General features: G+C 38.3%; 1 protein-coding gene across 1 annotated transcript; it reads left to right on the top strand.

Moving 5' to 3' along the window:
- Positions 1 to 813: 813 nt before the first annotated feature.
- Positions 814 to 24,389, top strand: LOC127938121 (uncharacterized protein C14orf132-like). The gene is made up of 2 exons (XM_052534545.1): positions 814 to 1,083; positions 21,332 to 24,389. Exons 1-2 carry the CDS (start codon positions 1,057 to 1,059, stop codon positions 21,560 to 21,562), a joined length of 258 nt encoding a protein of 85 aa, XP_052390505.1. The 5' UTR covers positions 814 to 1,056; the 3' UTR covers positions 21,563 to 24,389.
- Positions 24,390 to 24,625: the final 236 nt, after the last annotated feature.

Below are 24,625 nucleotides of genomic sequence, written 5' to 3'. Positions count from 1 at the left end.
TTTACAAAAAGATAGATGTATTTTGAGCTTGAATCCATATTGCCTTTGTTTACTGTCAGTGAAGGTCTAAGAGAAGCAGAAACTGAGCACGGTGGCAGATGATCTCAAGTGTGTGTGTGTTCCATAACTCCATGTTCTGCAGTAGTTAGAAGGTGCCAACATCAGCTGACATTGATGCCAGATTAATAACTCATAACAGCAGCAATATCTCGCCCCTTGCTGATTATTTGCAAACCTTTTGCAGGTTTCGACATTTTATTTCATGGCAGCCTGTTGTTCGTAACATAATGAATCCAGAATCATTAAATATTTGTCACATTCTGGCTCCCTTATTAATTATAAAAGGTTTTAGTGCATTTGGCTTCATATTATTCAAGTCTCGTTCCTGAGCACTCCATCATAAACAGCAAGCCTACGTTTACCCTTCTCCAAGCATCGTTTCCTTTATCTCAAACTATGATCATATTGTTAACTGTTTCGTTTAGCCACTTGATGCTAGATAATGTGTTTCAGTGATATGCTAAAAAAACAACAACGTCTACGTTGATTTGGAATGTATAAATCTCCAGCAGATCCATAAATAAAAACAAATTATCATGAATTTTTTATGTGTGTTTTTTTTTTGTCTTTCTCTATATATATAACATATTTGTAGTGTCGATAAATCTGACATAGCTGACTTCAAAAGAGCGATTTTTACTAAATATTTCGAGCTTATAAATGTGGCGCATCTACAAAAGCTTGTCTAATGGTTTCGAGACGTCACCGAAATAAATGAATATGAATAAGACAAGCACTCTCCCCCTCTCTCTCTTTCTCTCTGCTCTTGTTTCGTCTCCTCGGGTCTGTCTCATTCTCGTCTCGCTGTTGATCCGTCTCTAAATGATCGCAGACGCACATCAGATGTTGAGGATTCATGTATCTGGAGGCTGGAGCTGAACACGATGTCATTTAGATGTAAATAGGTTACCCCGGTGGGTGGACAGAGACGACACGGAAAGCTAGCTTACCCGACCATCCTGGAGCTTTAGATATTGTTCTGATAAACAAATCATCATGGATCTGTCGTTTATGGCCGCGCAGGTAAGACATTTCCCGCTTTTGTCTCGAGCTATAGATACAGATGTGCATGAAGTGATAGAGTCGTTCTGAACTTCACGTGGAACTGTTTGTTGAAGTCAGAATGTACAAATGTCAGCTTAATCAATTCAGCAAAACTAATTTAGATATATACTACTGTATATAAACCGTGGGGTCCAAAACTATACAGACGACATTCAGAATACTGGAATCAAAATCATGCTTATAGGCTACATAAAATAATAAGTTTTAGGATTTTAGGATGCACATTCTGCACAATTTTATGTCACTTATCAAATACGTGTGTATAGGCTACATTTGTGCACAAGCTGCTTTGTACAAAAGGTTGCATGGCACTTTCTCAAATCATGCTGGGGAACATACTGTATATCACCAGTTTTTAACAAACCTGTGGAGTTCATGATAAGCCAAATGCCAAAGACAGTATTCTTAGTCACCCTAAAAAAAAATTATATATATATATATATATATATATATATACACACACACACACACACACACACACACATATATATATATATATATATATATATATATATATATATACACACACACACACACATAGCTTTTTGGATAAAAATTCCCCCAAAAATGTTGACTAGTAATTACGTATATGTAATTATAGCGTACAAAAGATACTTTGTTTATTATTTCATCCACACGCTTTACAACCAGCCTCAATTCACTGCAATTAAATCAGTCCTACACAAATTTATATGCAGTTCTCTTAAATATAGTCACAAATTATTGCATTTATTAGACCGTTGGAATGTGTATGCAGCGTGCATGATTCAGAGAGTAATAAAGATTAAGAAATGATAGGAGCAACTGCAGCCTTTGTAATGAGCTGTAGAGCAATTATTGGTGGAGGGGCTAATGGGAGAGAACAGCAGTGCTCAGGTGTTATAGTAATGTTCATTTCCTCGTGTTTCTCTTGGCAGAGAAAAAAAAATAAAATACAAATAAAATCTAAAGTATAAATTGTTTCAGCTCTGCAGCAGAAGAAACTTACTGAAAAGGAAAATCTTAATTCCAACCTATAGCAACAACTTTCTGGAGTTCGATAAAAAATTGCTCTTTTATAAGCCAAAATGTTTCGGATGGGGATTTTCTTGTAGGCAGACGAACAAGACAAGTTCCGCTTGGAGCGACATCAGAAAATTGCACTGACAGAGCCATTTAAATGGATGTAGCAAAGCGAAGTGAACAACATCATTGCAACATCCGCCAGGGGTGAAACTAAACAACCTTCCCCTCTTACTGGATGAGCTATAAAAATAACTTTAGGTTTGTATCACAGACTAGATTGTGCTGCATATGGATTTGATCCAAGGCCAGACAGAGATAGGTTACAGGCCATCAAAGAGTGATCTCTCCATTAGTGTTGTCTTCTCTCAGTGTCATTTCTCCTGACAGCCAGGAGGCAGAAGCTTTAATATTAATGGCTGAACTAACTTAGAGCCAAGCCAGGGTTCAAATTTGCCTGCCAGAACAGTGTTGCTCCCTTAGAATAGACATTACCCTCATAAAGTCTGGTCCAATAGGTATGTTTTGGTTTGACTGATTTCTGATGCCAAGTCTGATCTATTTCAAAACAGGCAAACTGGACTGAGTTCTTAGTTTCTATATGCTTGTGACTCTCAGTGGAGAGTTGTAGAGTTGAGCCAACTCATAATAAGTGGCAGTTCAAGGCTAAAATATTTTTTAGTTCGGTTTCATCCCTCATTTGTGCCCTTGATGCAAATGAATCTTTGGCTTTATGTGTTTTGACAGATGCTAAAAGATGGCAGTGGTTTCTCACCACGGCCCTGATTGCTGGCGAGATTTCTATTAATTGTCCAACTTCCCTCATTAATCTCATATAGCCTCGTCTCTCAGGATTTAATTGATTTGCTCCATTTTGCTCAAATGGTGTGGAACGGTGACCCTATTTTTTGGGAACGAGCTAAATGATATCAGTGGTGTTACAAAAAAGTTATGCAACTACTTATAGTACTGATAATGAATGAACTGATAGAAAATTAATTGAATTAAATGTTCAAAACAGGCTTTCACGAATGCTTTAGAAGTAGCATTTTAAGGCATCATGGATTTACTATTATTAATGCAAATTTCACAAATAATTACAAAGAACCCAATGTTTCACAGGTAAAAAAGAAATGGAGCCAATGGAACAACAGCAAACTATTTGAGAAAATCAACATTTAATTTGAACTAGTATATTGACATTTTTTAACTAGTTTCAATGATATATATATATATATATATATATATATATATATATATATATATATATATATATTTTTTTTTTATTTTTTTTTTATTTTTTTTTTTTTTTTTTTTTTTTTTTTTTTTTGGTCATAACTTCTGGAGAGAAATAGAGCAAATGTTAGTCAGCTTTCAAGAGCACATGTGTTGTCCACCTGTGTCCATGCTGTCAAATGGAATAGACTGTATACGCTATTGTTGTCAAAACTTAATTATGCTTAATGCTTATCATGGTACTATTGAACTCAATCGCATGTTGAATCTCCTATGTGGGGTCTAACAGTGCACATACTTGTACCGGAAATTTTCATACGGGTCTTTCGTTTCAGTAGACATGTGAACCATGACCAAAAGACATGAACCCGACCAATTTCAACATTGTTGAATCCACTGCACGAGTGGAACCCCACTGGAACTTCTCCTGTGCAGAGCCAATCGAAACTTCTATTGGCCATGAGTCGTGTGTCTTCTGCCTGGGTCACGCCCACGCAGAGGTGGCACTTAGGTGGTCCAACTCCCCTACTGCGGAGATATGAGCCTCCGGACTCTCAGGCTCCATGTGGCTATCATCCAAGGCAATGAACTCACCCAACTAGACCTGCCGTGCTCTTCCATTGCAGCCTCTTTCGAGCCAAGGAGGAAAGTGCCGCGAGCTTCTGATGTGGATCTGTCAGGGTAAGATTACAAGCTTGCGTCGGATCAGTGCCCACATGCTTCTCACCCCCTTGCAACAGGTCCCCTTCCAGTGTGCTTCATGATCACTGTTCTTTGCCCCTCTCCTGAGACACAAGATGTGGTGTTATGGAGTGCTCTGAGGATGATGCCATTTTGGTGGCAACGTCTGTGAAGGAAGAATGGTCCAAAGCCTGTTGGATTACACTGCACCTCACGGCAGTATGATGACCTCCATCATATACTCCAAGGTGGTTGATGAGCTTGGTATAGAGTGGGCACCTCCTGCCGAATGGCCAGAAGCCGTCTGGACAAATGGTTCATCCAGTTGGAGCGTGGCTGAACAGACACCCCCCAGATGCCTGGTCCCTTTTTCCCTGAGGTGAATGATGAGATTTCGAAGTCGTGGAAGGTGTCGCTCACCAGTCGAGTTCACATTCTGGGATCCTCCCTCCTGTCCTCTGTGGATGGCATTGACCAAGTGGGGCATGCTAAACTCATAAGATGACTAGAATACTTAAACACAGTAAAAGGTTGGCTGGTTATCACAGGTCAGCTAATCTGGAAATACAATAAATACACCATTTGCCTCAGTGATGTTAGTGGAAAATTTTCTAGGTAGAGTGCCCTGAGCAACAATTTTAGCAGGCATCTCAATATGATTTATCCTAGTATAACAAAATGAAAAATATAAAGACTTTAAACATTTTAAATAGAGATAATTGTTTTACCAAGTTAATTTTGAGGACAATTCTCACAAAACTTTCTTTTCTGCAATAATTTAAGATAAATTAAAACATTTTTTTATTTTAATAATTCACAATTTATGTATACAGTGCAACAGCAAAAATGGTATGAAAACATAAATGGCACATTTGTTCAGAGCATTCTCTATAACTACAAGTCGAGCTGCAGTATCAAAAAGGACCACACAGAGATGCCAACAGATCACTATACCAGTCACCTTAACCTGTTTGTATATAGATATACACAGGTCCATTAAGAATTATTAAACAGAGCAAAGCACAAAATAATTATATGCAAACATACTGAAATGTGCTTTTGCAAAAAAAAAAAAACGCTAATTTTAGTGGACCTGCGAGTGTCTATAATATTGTACAATTCCTGTATGTCATTGTAATCGTCTTTACCTCCATTACAATCATCAAGCATCACAACTTTACTGGTACAGTAAGATACTGGTTTGCTTTATTCAGGCCACAAAGTTGACTTCAGCTTAAAGATATTTAACAGAGGTATGTTTGTTCCCACCAATCACTGCACAAGTTAAGGTTATATAATGACGAAAGCACTTAAGTCCTAGCCCTACCAGAACACATAGAGGTTGCATTGCATACCCTTCCAAAACCACTACAAGGCAAGCCTGCAACCTTTAGCCAAAAAAAGTGTAATGGCTAATGCTAACGCTTCTGCTTTGGCAGAACGTGGGACAGGAGACCAGAGGTCCAGAGTGCCTCGTCGGTGCTTCCTCTGGGCCAGATGCCTGGGTTTTCTGACCCTACAAAAACCTTAGGCCAAAGTGGGCCAGCTGGGGCTAGAGGAGTGGTTATGAACAAAATTTTGCTGCGTCTGGAGAGCGTCAGCACCATGGATCATTTCATAAATCTAACAGCTGCAACACCAGCACTAAAGACTTTTTAAATAAGTTGAGCTCAAAACTCACTTTCAGTCAGCAGCGAGTGTTTGAAATAACTTGATCTGATGTGGATTATAATCACCATACAAGGCAGAAATATTTATAAGTGATGCAAAAGACTATGCAAGCTAGCCATAAACTTTACCATAGTAAACATGGTAAATGCGATTAACGCGAATCGCATTTACCAAACGCGAAATTCGTTACAGCACTAAAGAACTGGGTCGATTTTGTGTGAACTATATCCAAGTACCATTAAAGGGTTGTATTCGCACTGTGGCGAGTGGGGCGGGGCCGAGAGGCGTGGGAACGAGGAGTGAGGCCAGGTGTAGTGATTGGAGATGAGCTACACCTGCGCCCCACCGCCAGTATCGAGTCCCACGTAGGAGATGGAAGGATATAAAACTGGAGCGACTATAGTGAAGGACGAGAGAGGACCAGGCCTGGGACATTAGTTTATGTGTTTACTTTTTATTTGTGCGCGTCAGTCGCCGTGAGGGGCTGACGCGCCGTTTTGTATTTATTTTTAAATATTAAAATTATGTTTTGATTGTGCGCCGGTTCCCGCCTCCTTCTTCCCGATGTATATGGAGTTTTAATATCGTTACAGTGGTGCCGAAGCCCGGGAGAAGGAGGGACGCGCTGCTGAAGATCCCTCGCCGCTGTGGTGAATTCGCGGTGCCCTCGAGCTGGCGAAGTATGTGCCGCCATGGACGCTCGAGGCGGTGGGCTGGAGCGAGTTGCCGGGGACGGGCGAGCTCGCTGCCGGCCGCCCACGATATGGAGGGGCGGCTGCCGTCCGTGAGGGAGTGGAGGAGTCGGCGCCGTTCGCCAGGGGCGTATGTTTACAGGGCAGGGAACGGGGGACTCCTGCCGCTGCCCAAAACCGGAGGAGCCGTCGCCGTCCACTGGGCGGCGGAGGAGTGTCGGGAGTAGAGCGCAGTCTCGAGGGTACCCCCCGGCCTGCGAGGGGCGATGGGGGTATGTGGCGAGTGGGGCAGGGCCGAGAGGCGTGGGAGAGAGGAGTGAGGCCAGGTGTAGTGATTGGAGATGAGCTACACCTGCGCCCCACCGCCAGTATCGAGTCCCACGTAGGAGATGGAAGGATATAAAACTGGAGCGACTATAGTGAAGGACGAGAGAGGACCAGGCCTGGGACATTAGTTTATGTGTTTACTTTTTATTTGTGCGCGTCAGTCGCCGTGAGGGGCTGACGCGCCGTTTTGTATTTATTTTTGAATATTAAAATTATGTTTTGATTGTGCGCCGGTTTCCGCCTCCTTCTTCCCGATGAATATGAAGTTTATATCATTACACGCACCAACAGTGTGTACAAGCAGGTTGACAGTGATGTCATTTGTGCGTAGTATTCGACAACGTTAACAAAGGACAACGTTAACAACAAGAGGATGGAGGACACTGTGATTGGAGCTGGGTTTTTTGTTGCGTCTCACAGGTTTCACAATAATTTAAATGGAATGTCGACCTAAAGCTTAAACTGATTGAAAGAATGGAAAGAAGAAATCTCCAACAATTATCGCTGTTTATCATACCTGCAGAATAAGTTGACTCAGTGTTTAAAGTATGTTTACACAGCGTTTTAAATCATGGCGGGTGAGGGTGTTTTTGAACAGGTCTGGCCAATCAATGTATACTTACGTCACGGACAGTACCAGTTGTGCTGGTTAGACTGTGCTCCATAGTAGGAGTTTATTTGGTTCTTGAAAAAGGCAGTCCGGTACTAAAACCGTACCCAGTTCTGGCTTTTGGTTGTTTTACAGTTAGTTCTGGTACTATGAAAAGGTTCCCGCAGTGAACGATGTAAAGGCTGTAATGTGGTTGGTTATTAAGGCACACGTGATTCAAGTTGACCATTACGCTTTCTCCAATAGTAAGTAATACAGACCCTTTCATCTCCCTATAGTAAGACATTCTCTGACTCTGCTGTTCGAAGAAAAAAAATGGTGGGGGGGGTGGTGTTTGGAAAGTACTACACAGAACATGACTGATGCTGATTTGACTATATATCCAGAGGCGGAACAAACTGTCTAGGACAGTGACAGCTGTGGTTGAATTTGATAAAGCAAAATCCCACCCTTTTGCACTTTGGTGGTGTGTCGCCCTGTTTTGGACTATTGAAGAAATCGCCCCGATCTGCCTGCAAAAACACTCCTGTGCAACATCCTGATTTTTTTTTTTTTTACGGACTGTGACAGAGTGTAATTTTTTTTAATGTTATTGTATACACTCAGCATTCAGTGGCTTCTGAATCCATTCCAGCATTGCGAGTGTGGAAAAAAACATCATTGTGCCTGTGCACCTCTTCTTCAGTCTTTGAACCTCAACACGTGCATATTGGCTTATTTTATTTCCCCACTGACTCGTGGCTGCTTTTTGACTCTTTACCCATTTGCGTGATGGCTTTGCTGAGATCTAGCCTTGGGTCTAACTGTAGACTCTGACAGTGCGTGAATCCCTAATGTACACTAAAGGTTTGTGGGCAGTTCTCCTTTGGGACAAATCTGTACTAGCAATACTCTACAGCAATAATAAATGCTTTAGATTTTTTTACCTGGCTCTTGACACTTTTTGTTATATTCAGCCATCTCGTTAATCATTGCATTTGCATTTTTAAAAGCATCTTTGACATTGATGGATATTTTTTGTCTGTTAGTTCTCATGCTCAATATATCACCTATTGTTTAAGTGAATTGGTTCACTTGCTCTTTTGAATTCTTTATCTTAACTACAGTTATGTGAAACCTGCCAAAACTGCAAATTCAAATGGGCAAACTACCATATAGCAAAAAAAGGTGAACAAAAGCTGTAACAAAAATAATAAGAATATATATATATATATGAATGAAACAGAATGAAACAGTTGTAAAACAGTGGCCATATTTGTTGTTGTATTTCCAATTTAACCAAACTTAATGTCTCCGGTTACTTATGTAACTATGTTTTCCTGAGTTGGAAGCATACATTCAAAAAACACCAACAACATGTTGGCCGGTGACAGCTAATGACATCACTACTGGTGCGATTATAGTATAAATAGGCGCAGAGAGAAAACATCATCCACTTCTTCGTCTGAGCCTTTGTCCGAAGCATGGCAAGAAAACTAGAGGATACAGTGTCTCGATCTCTACTCAGGGAACCATGGTCATTTAAGTAACCTGAGACGTTCCTTTCACGGGAATTTTGAACTGTGTCCTCTAGGGGTCACTATAGGGAATGGTATAGCCATGCCACCATGCTGAGTGGAGTGGATACCAGAATAACCAAAGCTTTAAGAGAGTTGCTCCTGGGACATTAGATGGCTGTCTGTGACATTATCACTTACCAAAGGCCTAGGCTACATACCCCAAAAATGTACCTGTAAGTCCCATACTCCTTGGCCCTGGGGTAGAGCTCAAGTCTTGGAATCAGGAATAAATTCCTTTGAGGGGATATGACCAAGAGCCTAGCATCATGCCAAGTCTTGGCCTGTCACACAGTGGCTACTCCTTGCTCTCCTTGAGCTTGCTGAAGGAACTGCTTCAACAGATCCCCAGTAGCAACAACCTGTTAAAGTAAGTATCTATAGGGTACATAGGATGAGTGCTGCTCAAGGTGGAACCGGGGCTTTAACCAACCCAAGAAAAGGCACAAAGCTGCTGCGCATAGCCCTCACCATACAGGGTTTCAGAAAGACCACAAAGTACTAGCGTGCAAACTTACCACAGTGTGGGTTTTAGAAATAATGTACAAAGACTACTCATGCACACTTACCCTAACATGTATTTTAGCAATACCATTCTAAGGGTCTCTCGTGGCACTCAGAAAGAGCAGCCTGTAGATGAAAATTGTGCATTGGTGGATTGGTTAGCAATAAAATACCTAGCAGAGGGAGCAACACACCCAGCTCTCAAACGAGAGAGGGGCTCAACCTACAGCATGATCATTAGAAATCAAAAAGTAAGTGTACTGCACTTAGCCAAAAAAATCAGCGCATGAGGGAGGCAAATGAAGGGCCAAGTTCACCTGATGCTGCTGGTTACAGGTGCTCTGTGAAAACAGAGATGTTAACTCTTATGTGAGAGGAGAACCCCGAATTCAGAAAATGAGTGGTATGCTCATAGGCAACCCTTTGATAAATGGGAGAACGGCTAAATATTACCAAGAGAACAGCCCGGGAGCGAGGAATCCAGTTTAAGCCAAGTCAGAGAAAGGGAAGCAGGCTATCAACGCGTAACCCTTACCATATAGGATTTTAGAAAGTCTTACTGTGCATCAACAAGTAAGGTAATCACTGCAAGTCGAGCATCCGGTTTCTGAATCCAGCAGAGGGGGGATGCTCACTGAGGACCTACCCTAGAAAAGAACAGAAACACACAGGTCTCGGAAAACACTGCAAAGAAACCTGCATATAGAATACACACAGCAACCAGCATAGGAGACTGATGCAGAAAGTTCCTGCCTAACCTCGGTCAGGAGAGATGGTGGTTACAGGGGAATTAGGAAGGGGAAGATAAAAGCAAATGTTAACCCCCTGAGTAAAATGAGTAGATATTCAAGTATCACTCTAATCTAGATGAAAACACTAACGCGTTGTATGGATCACATCTCTTATCTTGCCTACCTCCCTTTGACCTGCGATTTCTCCCACGCCTACCTGCAGGCGGTGGAGGAGTGCAAGCCCTGACACCAGCCTTCTGTGCCCATTTCTGATCCTCAAATCAAGATGAGCCAGGTATCCTGGGTTTGTATGGGCTCAGAACTGGACCTTCATGGAACGGAGGAAGAGAAGGCCACTGAGCGTCCCATCGCCTCCCTAAATTTCTCAACCACTGTCTAAACAGAGCTTTGAAAAGTTCGAAAGGTGACACCGGAGCATCGAGAAGAAAGCTGCTCTCTTTCTTCCCAACATATGCCAGGTTCACCCACAGATGACTCTTCATTACCACCATAGCCGCCATTGACCTGCCATAGCAGAGGTAGCCCGAATAGTACCACAGAGAGCAGGATCTGTGGTGCGGCACAACTTAGCTACTGTACCTAAAGGCCCCTGCCTATAACCAGGTCTTTCAGCAGATCAACCTGATACGCCTGAAGCACCGCCATTGTGTGCAATGAAGCAACAGCCTGACATGCTGCTGCTGGGTATGCCCTGTCATTTAAGCGAGAAGTAAAGTGCTTAGATGGCAAGGAGGAAGTTTGCCTCCCCCATGGAGACATAGCAGGCCAGCTTCTCTTCAACAAGTAGCATCTTTTCATAACCATGCTCACGCATCCCTTGACATTGGCTTAACTAGTTTGCTGGAATCTGTGGACGCTGGACGAATTTTTTTTTAAGCTGGAGTGTAGCATTATGTGGTTGTCTGAGAATAACATTATATAAACCATCTGTCAAACACTGCAGAGAGGTCCACACTATACATTTCCTATATAAACAAAAGGAAATTACTAATAGGGAGAAATTTCCTGTCAGGTCCTTTCCATGTTCTCACCACCCCGCAACGCACAGCATGCATGGGATGGGAGCTAAACACGCTCCGCCCAACTGCTAGATTACCTAATAAATCAAGCGTGAATAAAATTGCTGCCACGAATGCATCAGTATTCATGCAAGAATGCACTCACGCAAACACTGTCTACAAACTTGGGTAAATGGTGAAATACTCACATACCCCTTAGTAGTTGCGTGAATGTATCACAATGAGCACAGCAGAGCGCATCCAATTCCCTCGAGAGCTTGCTCTTCACCACACACCCCCACAGCATGTGAGCTGTGTGAACTGCAGGTATCAGAGCAAAGCCTCTGGTGAGAAACATGCACTCCTAAATGATGTATGCTTCAAAGAAAACAGTCAGTGAAGACAAAGAATATGATAACTACAGTCGCACCGGTAGTGACGTCATGAGCTGTCGCCGGCCAACATGTTGTTGTTGTTTTTTTTAATGTATGCTTCAGACGCGGGCCACAATGAGGTGTTTCCCCATAACAACCCCTAGAGGACGCAGTTCTAAGTACTCTTGAAAGGGAACTGTTGTTTTCATAGTCTATAGCATGGTGTCCAAACCTGTTCCTGGAGGCCACTGAGGGTACATTTGCACAACAACATTTGTACTTAAAAAAGAAGGGTTTTTCCTTTGCATATTTGAAAAGTTTCACGTACAAACGGCAAAGAAGTCATGCAGATTCATGAAAACTACAAAAAAAACTGTATTATTAGATAGTAGTTGGCAACTCTATGCACCTGCACACATAGGCAATTACACATGCAGATGTCTTCACAATTTTCTCAAATTTGTGTTTTCATAGTTCACACAGAGATGATAACAATATTGCTTTCAAAATCTGTGTAACCCATTTTCAAACATTTGCATTGTCAGGCCCCCAAAACACGGTGTCATGTAAAATAACAGCCAAAATGGATGATATATCTTCTGTTTTTTTGTTTGAAATGCTGTTGTGTAAACACTCCCTGCCCTGTTGAGTTTCACATCGACCCCGATCAAACACCTGGACCAGCTATTGAAGGTCTTCAGATTCACTAGAAAAAAAAAGGCAAGTCTGTTGGCGCTGGTTGAAGCTAAACTCTGCTGGACATTTGCCATCCAGGAGCAGAATTACATTAAAGTAGTAGTAGTTTTACTGTTTAGGCGAAATTACTACAGAAGACAGTGATAATCTTTTAATTAAGGTTAATTCAGGTTATTTAAAAAGTGCAGTCTGTGACAACTAAAATTGCGAACCAAAACAAGTTCACAACCTGCTGAAGGGGAAGTTCTTAGCGTTTCAGCCAGCTGAACAAATGCCACATCACCAATCTGGAACCTCCTCCTCAGGGACCCGAGTGGCATTCCCTGCTAACTGAGGACAGTGATGCCATGGGCAAAAGTGTGCCCATAAGCATGATGAAGGGAGTGGGATGGGGGCCGGAAGCTTGTTCATCCCTGCTATGAATGGAAATGGCACTTCAATGTAGATAATGCTGTGTAGTTCACTGCACACTAATTCATTTGCTCTATTCAGAGGATTCCTTCTCTCAAAGGCACAAGCTGATGGCTCACATAAGGTATTTTTCTCCCATCTTGAGTTTCGTGAGCAGCATTCCTACATGAGGTAATACGCTTATGTAAGCTGTCACAGTTATGAATGCATTTGAATTCGAGCTGGAGGAATCTCATGTTTTCAACAGGAAGTATTTGGGATACATCACATTTTTATGTGAGGTCAAAAGATTAAATATTCCAAACACACGTTGGTTATGCTAAATAAGATTCGGATGGTCTTTGCTAATTTAATCTTTCTAATAAATATCACTTAGCTTTTTAGTTGTACCTTTAGCTTTGCTTTTCTCATTTTCTATCTTCATGCAGTGTCTAGGAGATACTTGTGGCAAATGCCTTTATCTTTTCGCGACACAGAGGCCTCTGAAAAGATGTTATTTTTAGCATGCAGAAACTCATTAGTCAACATCAATTCGTGTTATCTCAGCACGGCTGAATGACTGAGGTTATTTTTTCTGTTTTTGATCTTGTTTAATTTCCTAATTTAATTGTGATGCTTAAGTTCACAGAAAGTCAAGTGGTCACACTTCATTTCCTCTTCAACAACTCTATTCTCAATCTCAAGTGGATTATTGTAATAGATATGAGTATTGTCAACTGGAATATATTAACATCTCTGCAGAATGTCTTTTCTATTAAATGTTACATTAAGATTCAGAGCATTCATTTACATAGTAGAATAGCTTGTTTGCAATCACGTGATTCTGAAGCGCGAAATTTTGATAGAAGTGAAAAGCAGGATGGATGAGAGTCCCAACTGTACTGGTTTAGACACTATTATAAGAGAAAGGTATAAACAGAAATTCACAACACATGCTGGATGTGATCCTAATGTTATGAAGAGGAGCAATTTTTTATCTAAATTGAAATACCTGCCTACCATTAAGACGGTGGATGTATGCTAAGCAACTAAACCTGATTGCAAACAATCTATTTCGCATTTTATATGAGGGATGCAGGATAGAAGTCACTCCTGAAACTTTGCTCCATGTAAGTTACAGGGTATGTGTCTCCTGGTCCTGTTAGCAGCATGCAAAACAAAACTTTTATTCAAATTCTGAACTGATTATAGCAGAGAAAGCGACCAAATAATGCTTCCATATAATCACTAGAAAGCTGTCACGCACTTCAATTTATCGCAAACTCACAATTTTGCGTCATAATCAATCTAAAGTCCACATATAATATCTTATTTACATCGTGTCGTGTGGCTGAATGCATGAGAGTTGTTAATCATAGATATTAACCATTTTCACAAACATGCATTATCCGACTCGGCAGACGCAGGTTTACAAGCCACTTTTCCCTAAGTTTTTCAGTCAGTTTCTTGCCTTCCCCCCACTTATGAACAGCAACATTTCCATATGCGATAAAAGCTCCTTGTGGTTTCTCGGGTTTGACTGATTTTAGCCTCCATAAACAGCGCAAAACATAAATATTTAGCATAGAAAAATCACTTCCTGCCTTCCAACAGCATTTCATGCCACAGCAATGACATCATGTCTAAAAAACCTATTAGCTAAATATGAGATCAGTCCAAACCAACACTAGGTCTTCTAGAAATTGGTAAAGGGTTTTGTTTTTTGTTTTGTTTTTTTTTTGCAATCCTCTCTCTGTAATATGAAGAGTAATTGTTATTCTGTGGAAGAAGAGCTTTAATAAGAGAGTGCAGCCCTTGGCTTGGATAGATGAGACCGGTGTTGTGTCTTGCCACATAATGTAAAACAGTTTTTAGCATATGCCACTACAGTAGCATAAGGCTAAATTAGAGTCTGTTTTTCTGTATGATTTATAGGATGAGACACAAGAGTAATAGAGTGGGAAAGGCACCAGTCTTTGTCATAAAGACAGAATTAAAATGTTAAATCAATACCCACAATTTCCTTTTCCTGAACTTACTTAACTCTTAAAAAGTTAAGTATATGTGAAATAATAAAACTAACCACGCTAGATACGTGTCTAAATATAATTTAAAAGTTTTATTTTCTGTTGATAAACATTAAATGAACATGACAATTAAGTAGACAAGCATTCAAATGTATTACAAATGTATTTGAATCAATTTAGCATTTTAAAAATCTGCAACAGAATGGGTAATAATAAAGACAGCAAAATTAGCATAAGCTATAATGTATAGTTGGGGACCAAATGTTGGTTTGTAGTTAAAACGTATACTCTCCAAATAACTAACTAGATTTACCTTATTGTAAAGTGTAAAAGTGTTTTTTTTTTTTTTTTTTTTTTACAATAACTAAAGTTGCAGTGTTGAGCATGTACAAACAGAGGAAATAGATTGAAATTGTGCTTCTTTTTCACTATTACAATTTGTTCAATTAAGGAATATTAGTTTATTTTTATAATTCAGAATATACTAGTAGTGTAGCACAGCTATTATATTATATAAATGTTATGTTTTTGGTAGTTGCAATTACTTTGAATGATCAGTTCACTGAATAATATTAAACAGAATATGTAAAAACTGGATACATTGGAAAATTCTGTAATTTATACAAAAAAGTACAATAGAAAACCTCGGTTTTAAGGTTTGGTTACAGACACATGATTTGTTTAAAGTAAATTAGTTTTATGTTAGTTTGTCAAAATGTTCTAACAGTTTTGTCTTAGCAAATAACTACAACAACAATGCTTCAATAAAGCTAAGTGCCATCTATCGCTGTAAATCACCGGAACACAAAGGAGTTTCACAGACAGTTGCACTAAGTTTCTGTCAGGGGTTTGTATATCATTTCTAAAGTTTAATTGACAGCAGATGCACATGTCATGCCTTTGGTAGAGGATATCTTATGTATCCAATCATAAGCTTAAAGGAAACATCCAGAAAGGTGCTTCATCATTCTGAACTTTCATTCAAAGTTTATTTGAAAGAATAAATCACTATGGCAATCAGTCATCGGTAGTGATGGATTGCCACTCTTAATCAAATCTCACACTGCCAGCAGTTTGCAATTCAACTGGATAGTGACTGGCAGGCAAAAGCACTGCAGACGATATATATTACCATAGTGAGTGAATTCAAAACTACGACACATAAAAAAAATAAATAAATAAATAAATCGGCTATTGTCCTGTGGGTCTAGAGGTTTATAAAGTCAAATGTTTTCCTGAACCCTATATCCTCCTCCTAGACTAGGATTCATTCTCTCGCCCTTTCTTTAATTTGTGGGTGCCTTGAAGGCCAAAGTGCCAGTGAACTACCTTAACTAATAATAAAGCAGAGATTCATAAAGAAGTTGCTGAAGGAGATTTTCCAAAACTGGAATCAAGAACAAAGAGCTGTGCGGCTATGAATAGCAAAAGAGGATTTTGTCTTAAAGTTGTGACATGTGAATGGAAGGAGGGCAAAAATAGCTGTGAGGCCTGCTGTACAAGGAGCACAGCGATAACACGCATCTGGAAGATCGAAGCTTCATCACACTGACAATGGTCCGTTCTCGGTACAATAAACCTCTATCGGTATAGCGTGGTGTGTATGCGTTGGTATTATCATATCTAACATTATTCAAAAATTGAGAATAATCTGGGAAATTTGAAATAGATATGTTACACAATTAAGGGAGAGTGTGGTAAGCCAAGTTTTAAATTGTCCTTCAGACATTGAACAATGACAAACGATGATGAGGAAAATTTTTAAGAAAGCATGCATACACACACACATACAGCTATCGTAATATGAAGTCTCCATGAAGATATGGTCCAGAAATACATCTTGCCAACATATTTAGGACTGAATAAGATTTATATATTAATTGCAAATGAAATTTCCATCCATTTTATTTGTTTGTTTATTTGGATCCCCATTGTCCAATAACAAGCTAATGGCTATTCTTCCATTTGGATGATTTATTATAAAGGAATAAACTCCTATTTGCAGCTATTAAAATAACTTGAGGACAAAGAAAAAAGAAGAAAAGAAATCCACAGAAAACAGAGGCTAAACGCATGACAAAGGAAGTAAATACAAACTAAAATACCAGGAAACCGAAACCGTTACAGTAACAGGTCATTACTGTAATTGTACAAAATGTGTGAATGTGTAAATACACAGTGACCATGTAACTTTTTTACATTGAACGGATTTTTGCTGATTCTAAACAATCTGAATAAATACATTTTGACAATATAATTATGTAAATAATGTAAAATAGAAGCAAATAGTAAATAATACACATATTCTATTTTTGATGATTATTGATTTTTATTTTGTTCTAAATTATGTATATTCAGAATATTCAGAATATTTTAATGTTAACATTTTGTAATATTATTTGTAATAGTCCAAGCTGGTCATTCATTTGTTTGTTCGATGAAGGCAATGCTTATGATAAATATTAGTTACTCGCACGGCTATGTCTTTTTTAATATTTTTTTTTTTTTTGATTTTACATCGGAAATTCACCAACATGCATAGTAGAATTTATTTATTTATTTATTTATTTTAATTTAATTTTTTCTAACACTGACACATTAAGCTCTCCCTCTACGTTCTTGTTCTCCTACAAAAAGTAAGAGAGCTGATTGGAATGTTTAGGTTGGAGAAACTTGGCAGAGATTGAAAATATCAGGACAGGATAGTAGTGGTTTATTTTTGGTCCATGTGACTAAGTAGATTGCATAAGAAAGCTTGGGCAGCTACAGATATTTTACTGTTTAAGTATGTGTGCATTTGTTTGCATTCGTTATTTCATTTTTATTAGGTGTCCCATAGTGTCTATTTGCTACTGTGAGCCTTTGGGCTCTTAGCAGTTGTCCTTTGAATCCTTCATATTGAGCTCAGAGGAGAGGCATCAGGAAGCATGGGAATCATTAAGAGTTAATGCAGCTCTCTGAATGGTATTAAGCTCCAGGCAACTCATTTCAACCATTGCCTGTGCCATGAACAGATACTGAGTTCATGTGACAGTTGCATTGTATAAAAGTCTTAAAGGTTGATATTCACATAGCAATTTTTATCAATTTGTATTTTATTTTTTAAGATGTAAAATCCATGACTGTCATTAAAAGTTAAAAACCGTTAGACGAGAATATTGAGAACCTTTGAATGTGATTGATTTAAGAGGGGAAAAAAATGCAAAAGAACAGCTTCATTTGACAGTGGAGTGCTCCCTTTGGTTTAGAGTTAATAGGGATCAGTGTTTGATTCATGATATATGGTGTCCAATTCATATATTACTTTTGTAAAATTGTATTTCTTAGTCATTGTGAAGGAGAATTGTAAAAAAAAAAAAAAAATTAAGTTCTTATTCACTGACAGTCTTTTAAGATTGTAAAAGATTTAAGTAAGATTTGTGAGATGAATCAGTCTGATTCATTAGCGAAACATTCAGGCTGTTGTGCACTGGATCAATTGATTCATTGAAACAATTAAAATCAAAATAACCGTTTGTTCACAAATCAGATAAAGCTTCTCTGATTGAACAAACTAGGTGGATCAACACTTAAATATCAGCCTGTGTTGCAAAGAGGACTGTTGAGAAAAATCTGCACTCAGACAATGTCCTTTTCTAAGAGTGTGAAATTTATAACATTGGGGTTGAGGTGGAAAAGGTTTTGTGCTGATTTATTGAATAGTTCTGTTATTTATATGTCTGTTTTTATGTTTCAAAAGGATGGGAGAAGGTTTTTTCTCTTTAAAGATTGATGGAGTTGTTCTCTCCGTGAAGAGGAGCAGCAGGTGCAGTGCTGTATCGATTGCTGCTCCGTTGCCTCTGTTTTACACGGACTTCACTGATCAGCCAATCACTGACCTCTGAGTCATAAATCAGCTTAACATCTCAAAATAGTTCTGATTTTAAGTCATATGAAAAAAAAAAAAAAACTAGCATTCTGCTCTGCTTCCTTGGTCTTTATGTAAGCTTGGCAGTTTGACCATAATTCAGCTGTTCAAGTGTGCTGTTGCCTTTAGCAAAATGGAAAACATTGCTTATATAAAAAATGCAGAGCAGCATGACATACATAGTTATTGATTGTTTATTCAATATAATATGTATTAAAATTTAAAATAAATTGTCATATAGAATGTTACACATTTTTGTGGTAGTATGGCACAGAAAACAAACAACAACTAACTTAGAAACTTAGAAATTGCTAGTAAACTTCACAAGTAATGGCAAGTAACACAGTGAATTAAAGGGACAACAGATCAACCAAAAATGAAACAACCAGAAATGAACATTTACTCACCCTCAAACCATCCAAAATGTAGATGAGTTTGTTTCTTCATCAGAACAGATTTTTAGCAACAGAAATTTAGCAATACATCCCTTGCTTACCAGTGGATCATCTGTGGTGAATGGGTGCCGTCAGAATAAGAGTCCAAACAACTGATAAAAACATCACAAACGATCCACACTTCACATCAACTAATATCTTGAAAAGTGACATTTGTAAGAAACAAATTCATCATAAAGATTCAATTGGCTATAGAAGGAAGGGTTTAAAGTTAAGGTGTGGATTACTTATGGATTATTGTGACATTTTTATCAACTGTTTGGAGTCTCATTTTGACGGCACCCATTCACTACAGAGGATCCATTGGTGAGCAAGTGATGTAATACAAAATTTCTTCAAATCTGTTCGGATGAGGAAACAAACTCATCTACAACTTGGATGGCCTTACTCTGAGGATGAGTACATTTTTATTTTTGGTTGTACTGTACCTTTAAATGTGAAATATTTAAGTAGAATTATGTCCTGCTTGTTGTTTTCTTCTAAAATATACTTCAGTAAAAGTATTTTTTTTTTTTTTTTTTTTACAAGAGCAGTTTGTGCTTTCTGAAAATGGTTTGTATATGTAATGTACAGATTAAAAAGTGTCCAGCCATGACTGAAATGTCACTATATATACAGCATGTAAATATATACACACTCAGGACGGGTCACTGGTAGCCACTCATTCACAGTTAAGTTTGTCATCCTTCTTTATTCCCAGAGTCTCTGCCTCAATCCTTCCTTGTTCTCTTCTGTCAGTAGTTTCTATAGTGAAACAGAACAAGGATCTGTCTTTGTATGTGTGAAGTTTGCAGCTTGTAAGGTTGTAACACCTCAAACCACAGCATAGACAGGTGTGCATGTCAGACTGAATAGAGAGGAGATGAATTGGCCATCACTGGGTTCTTTGTGATATTTTTACCCTGGTGGCGGGAGCCTTTTCATCTCGACTCAGTGGAGGCTGTCAGACTCTTTACTGGCCCATGCAGGTTTTGATCAGCCCTGAAACAGATCAGACACGTCTCTGGAATAGCCAGAATTGTTATTCACCCCCGTACATGTTCTCACTTTAATCGTCAACATGCAATCCGTTAGACACTTTGTTGTGAAGGTTATGCAAGGTCTGCTCTGCTTTGTGAATTACTAAAAAGGACAATTTTTAAGGGCCAAGGACAAAGTTTTTTTATTTGTATTTTTTACTGTGAATAATTTTCAATGAATACTCCTATTTGATTTATTAACACAGGTTGGAAATATAAAACAGTATTTCAAAACAAGGTTTATGGCTCAAATCTTCCATACAAAGAAATAGAAAGCCACAGGGATGCTTTTATAGCCATAGGCAGATAATTTGGTATATTTCTTGCTTTTGAAAGATTTCAAGTTACATTGTCACTTGTCAAGCAATGTATTAATAATAATAATAATAATAATTAAAGTAGTCATAGCCGTAGACATAGTAGTAGTTGAATAAATTAACAGTGAAAGTAAATTAATTAATCATATTTTACCTGTAAAAAAAAAATACAAAAAATACCTTCTTTTGATTTGAAAGTTTTCAGGTTAAAAACTATTCAAATTAAATTAAAATACTTTGTAATTACAAATTTTCCCCCACATGATTAAAAACTAATTATGTAGATTTATGAAGAGTTTTAGTTACATTCGGTAGTCAGACACACGGCAAACAAATTAAATTATAAACAATAACTGAAAGTGTGATCTTTTTTTTTTTCTTAAATTCTTTAAAAAATGCACTTACTTTTATTAATTTGACAGAAATTCAAAGCAGCCTACAAATCATTTAATGTGTATACTTTATCAGTAGTATATTTTCAGTAATATAATGGTTTATCATCTATATCAGTAAAGCAAGTCAGTGCACTTACTGTACCCATTTGAGGTACAGTATGTCCTTTTTCTGAACAAAATCTAAAATAAATTAAAAGTAAACTTTTGTTGTCATATTACTAAGTATTTTGTGTGTGTGTGTGTGTGTCATATTAATGTAATATTATTATTTGCAATAAATCTAAATGGAAATAAATCAATAAATCAAAACAGAATGTATAGGTCCATTGCATGGTTCATGGTTATTCTATGGCATTGCTGTAAGAACCCCATTTGGATCTTTTATTATTAAGAGTGCAGGCTAAGGATAAAGCGGTCTAAGTGCACTTCTCGCTTGTATCTCGAGCTGTAATTGTGCCCAGCAGTGATTTCAGTGAGACTCTTGTCAGATGTCTATAAAACCAGACCAGGATGCACATCAGAGTGTTACTGATGTAGAAGAGGGAATCATTCGGTTGCATGATCATCCGTCTGACTTCTTCTCTTCTCCATCATCAGATCCCCGTGATGACAGGAGTCTTCATGGACTCTTCGCCTCACGATGACTACAGCACGGATCACTCTCTCTTCAACTCCTCTGCTAGCGTCCACGCCGCCGCTCTGGCAGCTCACAACCAACAGGAGGAGCAGCAGCCCATGTCCCGGGACGCCATCTGGCTGTGGATCGCCATCACCGCCACCATCGGGAACATCATAGTGGTGGGCGTCGTCTACGCCTTCACGTTCTGACCTCTGGAACGAAACCAGCTGAACTTTGGAGACATATTCGGCTTTGAGGGCCCCTCGTCAGACGAACAGTGTCTGAAAAAAAAAAAAAATCTACACTTTTTTTTGTTGTTTATTTGTTTGGTTCCAGAAATGATTTTTGATTCATTGTCAGTTTCATGTTGAAAACTTTTTAACTAGATTGTTTATAGCTAAACAAGTGTAACGTGAGGGAAAATGGCATATTTCATTATTATAATAATTTATTTTTTTCTCTGAATGACTAATACTGCCAGACTTCTGCCAAATAATTTGTACGTTTTTGCTTTTAGTATGTGATGACAAATGTTGTTATTAAGCTTTAAATGTCTAGAGGGCAAACACTACTCTCTGAAAGTCATCCAGCAACCTTTTTAAAGCAGCGATTAGAAAGTTGAAATGAATCCCAAACCCATTTTGGAAAGGTAACCATAAAATAATGTAAATACAGGAAGTGCCCAGAACAGGAAATTAAACTTTATTATTATTATTATTAAAGAATTTTAACCTTGGTCAGAATCAGAGATGACAAGCGATGAAAGCACTTATTCATGGGGCATTTATACTCATTGTTTGATTTATTTATTTATTTGTTGTTGTTGTTTGTTTTTGTTTATTTTTGTCTTTTTATTTCACCCGAGCATATGACCATTCGGAGACAATCTCTTCTCTTAATTCTTTGCATGGTAAAACCACCACTTTAGTTGAGGAAAAGGTTCTGTTTAACATTTAAGAAATACACCTCACAATCATTTTAATTAAAACCTGCACACCAGTGAATGGTTTTATACCAATAAATCATTGCTTTCCCTTAGTTGAGGGTGACAGGTCCAGCTTGTATTTAGAAGAGGTCAAAGCCTTGCTTTTAATGAGCTCAGCATAAAAGGTGGGGTTGCTATGGCGACTGTCTCATGCTGTCTGGGAGAAAGTGGCTACGACTTCCCACATCACACACCTGCAAACATCTTTACTGCCTGCTGGCACACAGCAACTGTCCAAACAAACACACGTATGAAGAGATGTGTGTCTTCACTTCTTCTTTTCAATTTTCTTTATTTGGAGTGTTTCAAAGCCTTAATACACCAATGAAACATATGACTAGACCAATAGTTTTACTTAAAATAAACCAATTAAATTAACCACTCCAGGTTTGCTTATGCAGGTTAGTGCTGGTCTGGCAAGGTAACCAACATGATCTTTCTAAAGAAACTAGATGACAAGGTTAATCCAAGTTCTCCCAAAAATTAAATTTGGCTGAAAATCTAATACTCCTCAGGCCATCCAAAATGTAGATGAGTTTATTAATTCATCAGAACAGATTTTAGAAATTTACATCACATCACATGCTTACCAGTGGATCCTCTGTGGTGAATGGGTGCCGTCAGAATGAGAGTTCAAACAGCAGATAAAAACATCACAATTATCCACATCAGTCCAGTGCATCAACTAACATCTTGTTTCTGAGAAACAAATTAATAATTATAATATTTTCATCTTCAAAATGTTGCTTCCAGCTAAAATTTGGTTCCTAATGTTGCTTTCTCCAGGAAAATCATCTCGTCTGAATCAGGAGAGTAATATGCACAGCTCAAGAAAGCAAAAAAATAAATTAATTGAAACCGTTCCAAACAAATGTGTTTAAGCAATGTATCCATTACTTTGGACTTATGACTTGATGATGATGTTGTTATCAGCAGTTTGAACTCTCATTCTGACGGCACCCATTCACTGCTGAGGATCCATTGGTGAGCAAGTGATGTAGTGCTAAATTTCTCTAAAATTCAAACTGGCGTCCCTTCATATGATAATGCTGGTCTTTTCAGTAGTGAACAGCAGAAACACCTTTTATTTTATTATTTTAAGAACTAAATCAGTTCTGTTTTAATTCTTATCATGAAACTGTCAAATGTTTTACAAGACTTCTATAAGTCAACAGGTGTCCTTTAAGGTGTTTGACCAACTAAAAACAAGAAGGTCTAGAAGTTAATTAATTTTGTAATTTTTTTTAATTTTACAAACCAATTCTTTTCAGTGCAAAACATGAAGGACAATTACTAATTGAATCGATATTGACCAGAAAGTTTTCAGACTGTGACGGTCACTCTGTTGATCTGATCAGTGGACTTCGGACCTTAATTAGGCTGACTGGTATAATGAACCAGTTTTAGCTATGGTTCTGTGGGATGAAATGCACTGGGACCAAGCCGAGATGATCATCAATCATCTTCTCTGCAGTGGATTGCACTAGGAAATGGAGTTGAATATATGCTGAACTGGAAAATGGCCTTCACTTTATCATTGACTATGATTTATGGACTGGGAGGTCTCATGTCGGTATGTAAAAAATACTTATCAGATAAACGCTTAACTGCCACTATGAAGTTTGATGAAGAGCTGATTGTTAATTTTGGTTTATAATACACTCTAATTAGAAATACTATTGAAATGTCTTTCAAAGTCTCTTTTCGATTAAGTAAATAAGCTGCATTTTGCTGGTACCATTGCAGTTCCTAATAGAGGAACATCTGTTATTTAGACTAGCTCAAATCACAATCTTCAAACCACAGTAAACCTTCATTTAGAAGTGTGCTGTGAAGTAACAAACTATTTTCTGCTCAGCAAACAATGTTGATATTAAGATTCTTAGTCAAAGTGCTGTCTGTTGTTGTTGAGAGGTCTTTATAGAGGCCTAAACTCTATTGTAGAAAATGAACACTGGTGTGTTCAGCTCAATTCTGCTTCACTTGCACTGCAACCTGTTTCTTTTTGTATTGAAAAACTACTGTTGAATTAAACGACTCGTTGAACACCAGCTGTGTGACTGTCATACACTTATGATAACAAATCTGCTTGTCTTTTTCTGACGGTGATGCTGAACCAAGCAAAACCTTGTCCCTTTATAACCTGATTTTCTTCTTATCAATATAGATAGCCTACTACTGTACCACAAATCCCTGAAACTTGCTTTGAGTTTGAAAAACCTTCAGAAGCCTCACTGAAATACTTAATATCATAAAATATTAACTATTGAAAAGGGGTGTTGTATAA

The sequence above is a fragment of the Carassius gibelio genome, chromosome A20, assembly GCF_023724105.1.
Source record: "Carassius gibelio isolate Cgi1373 ecotype wild population from Czech Republic chromosome A20, carGib1.2-hapl.c, whole genome shotgun sequence".
Taxonomy (NCBI): Eukaryota; Metazoa; Chordata; class Actinopteri; order Cypriniformes; family Cyprinidae; genus Carassius; species Carassius gibelio.
The sequence above is the reverse complement of the archived record's forward strand: the minus strand, read 5'-3'. Positions and strand labels throughout refer to the sequence as shown.

What these genes read in the sequence shown, in the direction of transcription:
- LOC127938121 (XM_052534545.1), top strand. Translation starts at nt 1,057, where the DNA reads ATGGATCTGTCGTTTATGGCCGCGCAG. An exon ending in TGTCGTTTATGGCCGCGCAG is followed by an intron (nt 1,084 to 21,331) that starts GTAAGACATTTC and finishes CTCCATCATCAG; the next exon opens with ATCCCCGTGATGACAGGAGT.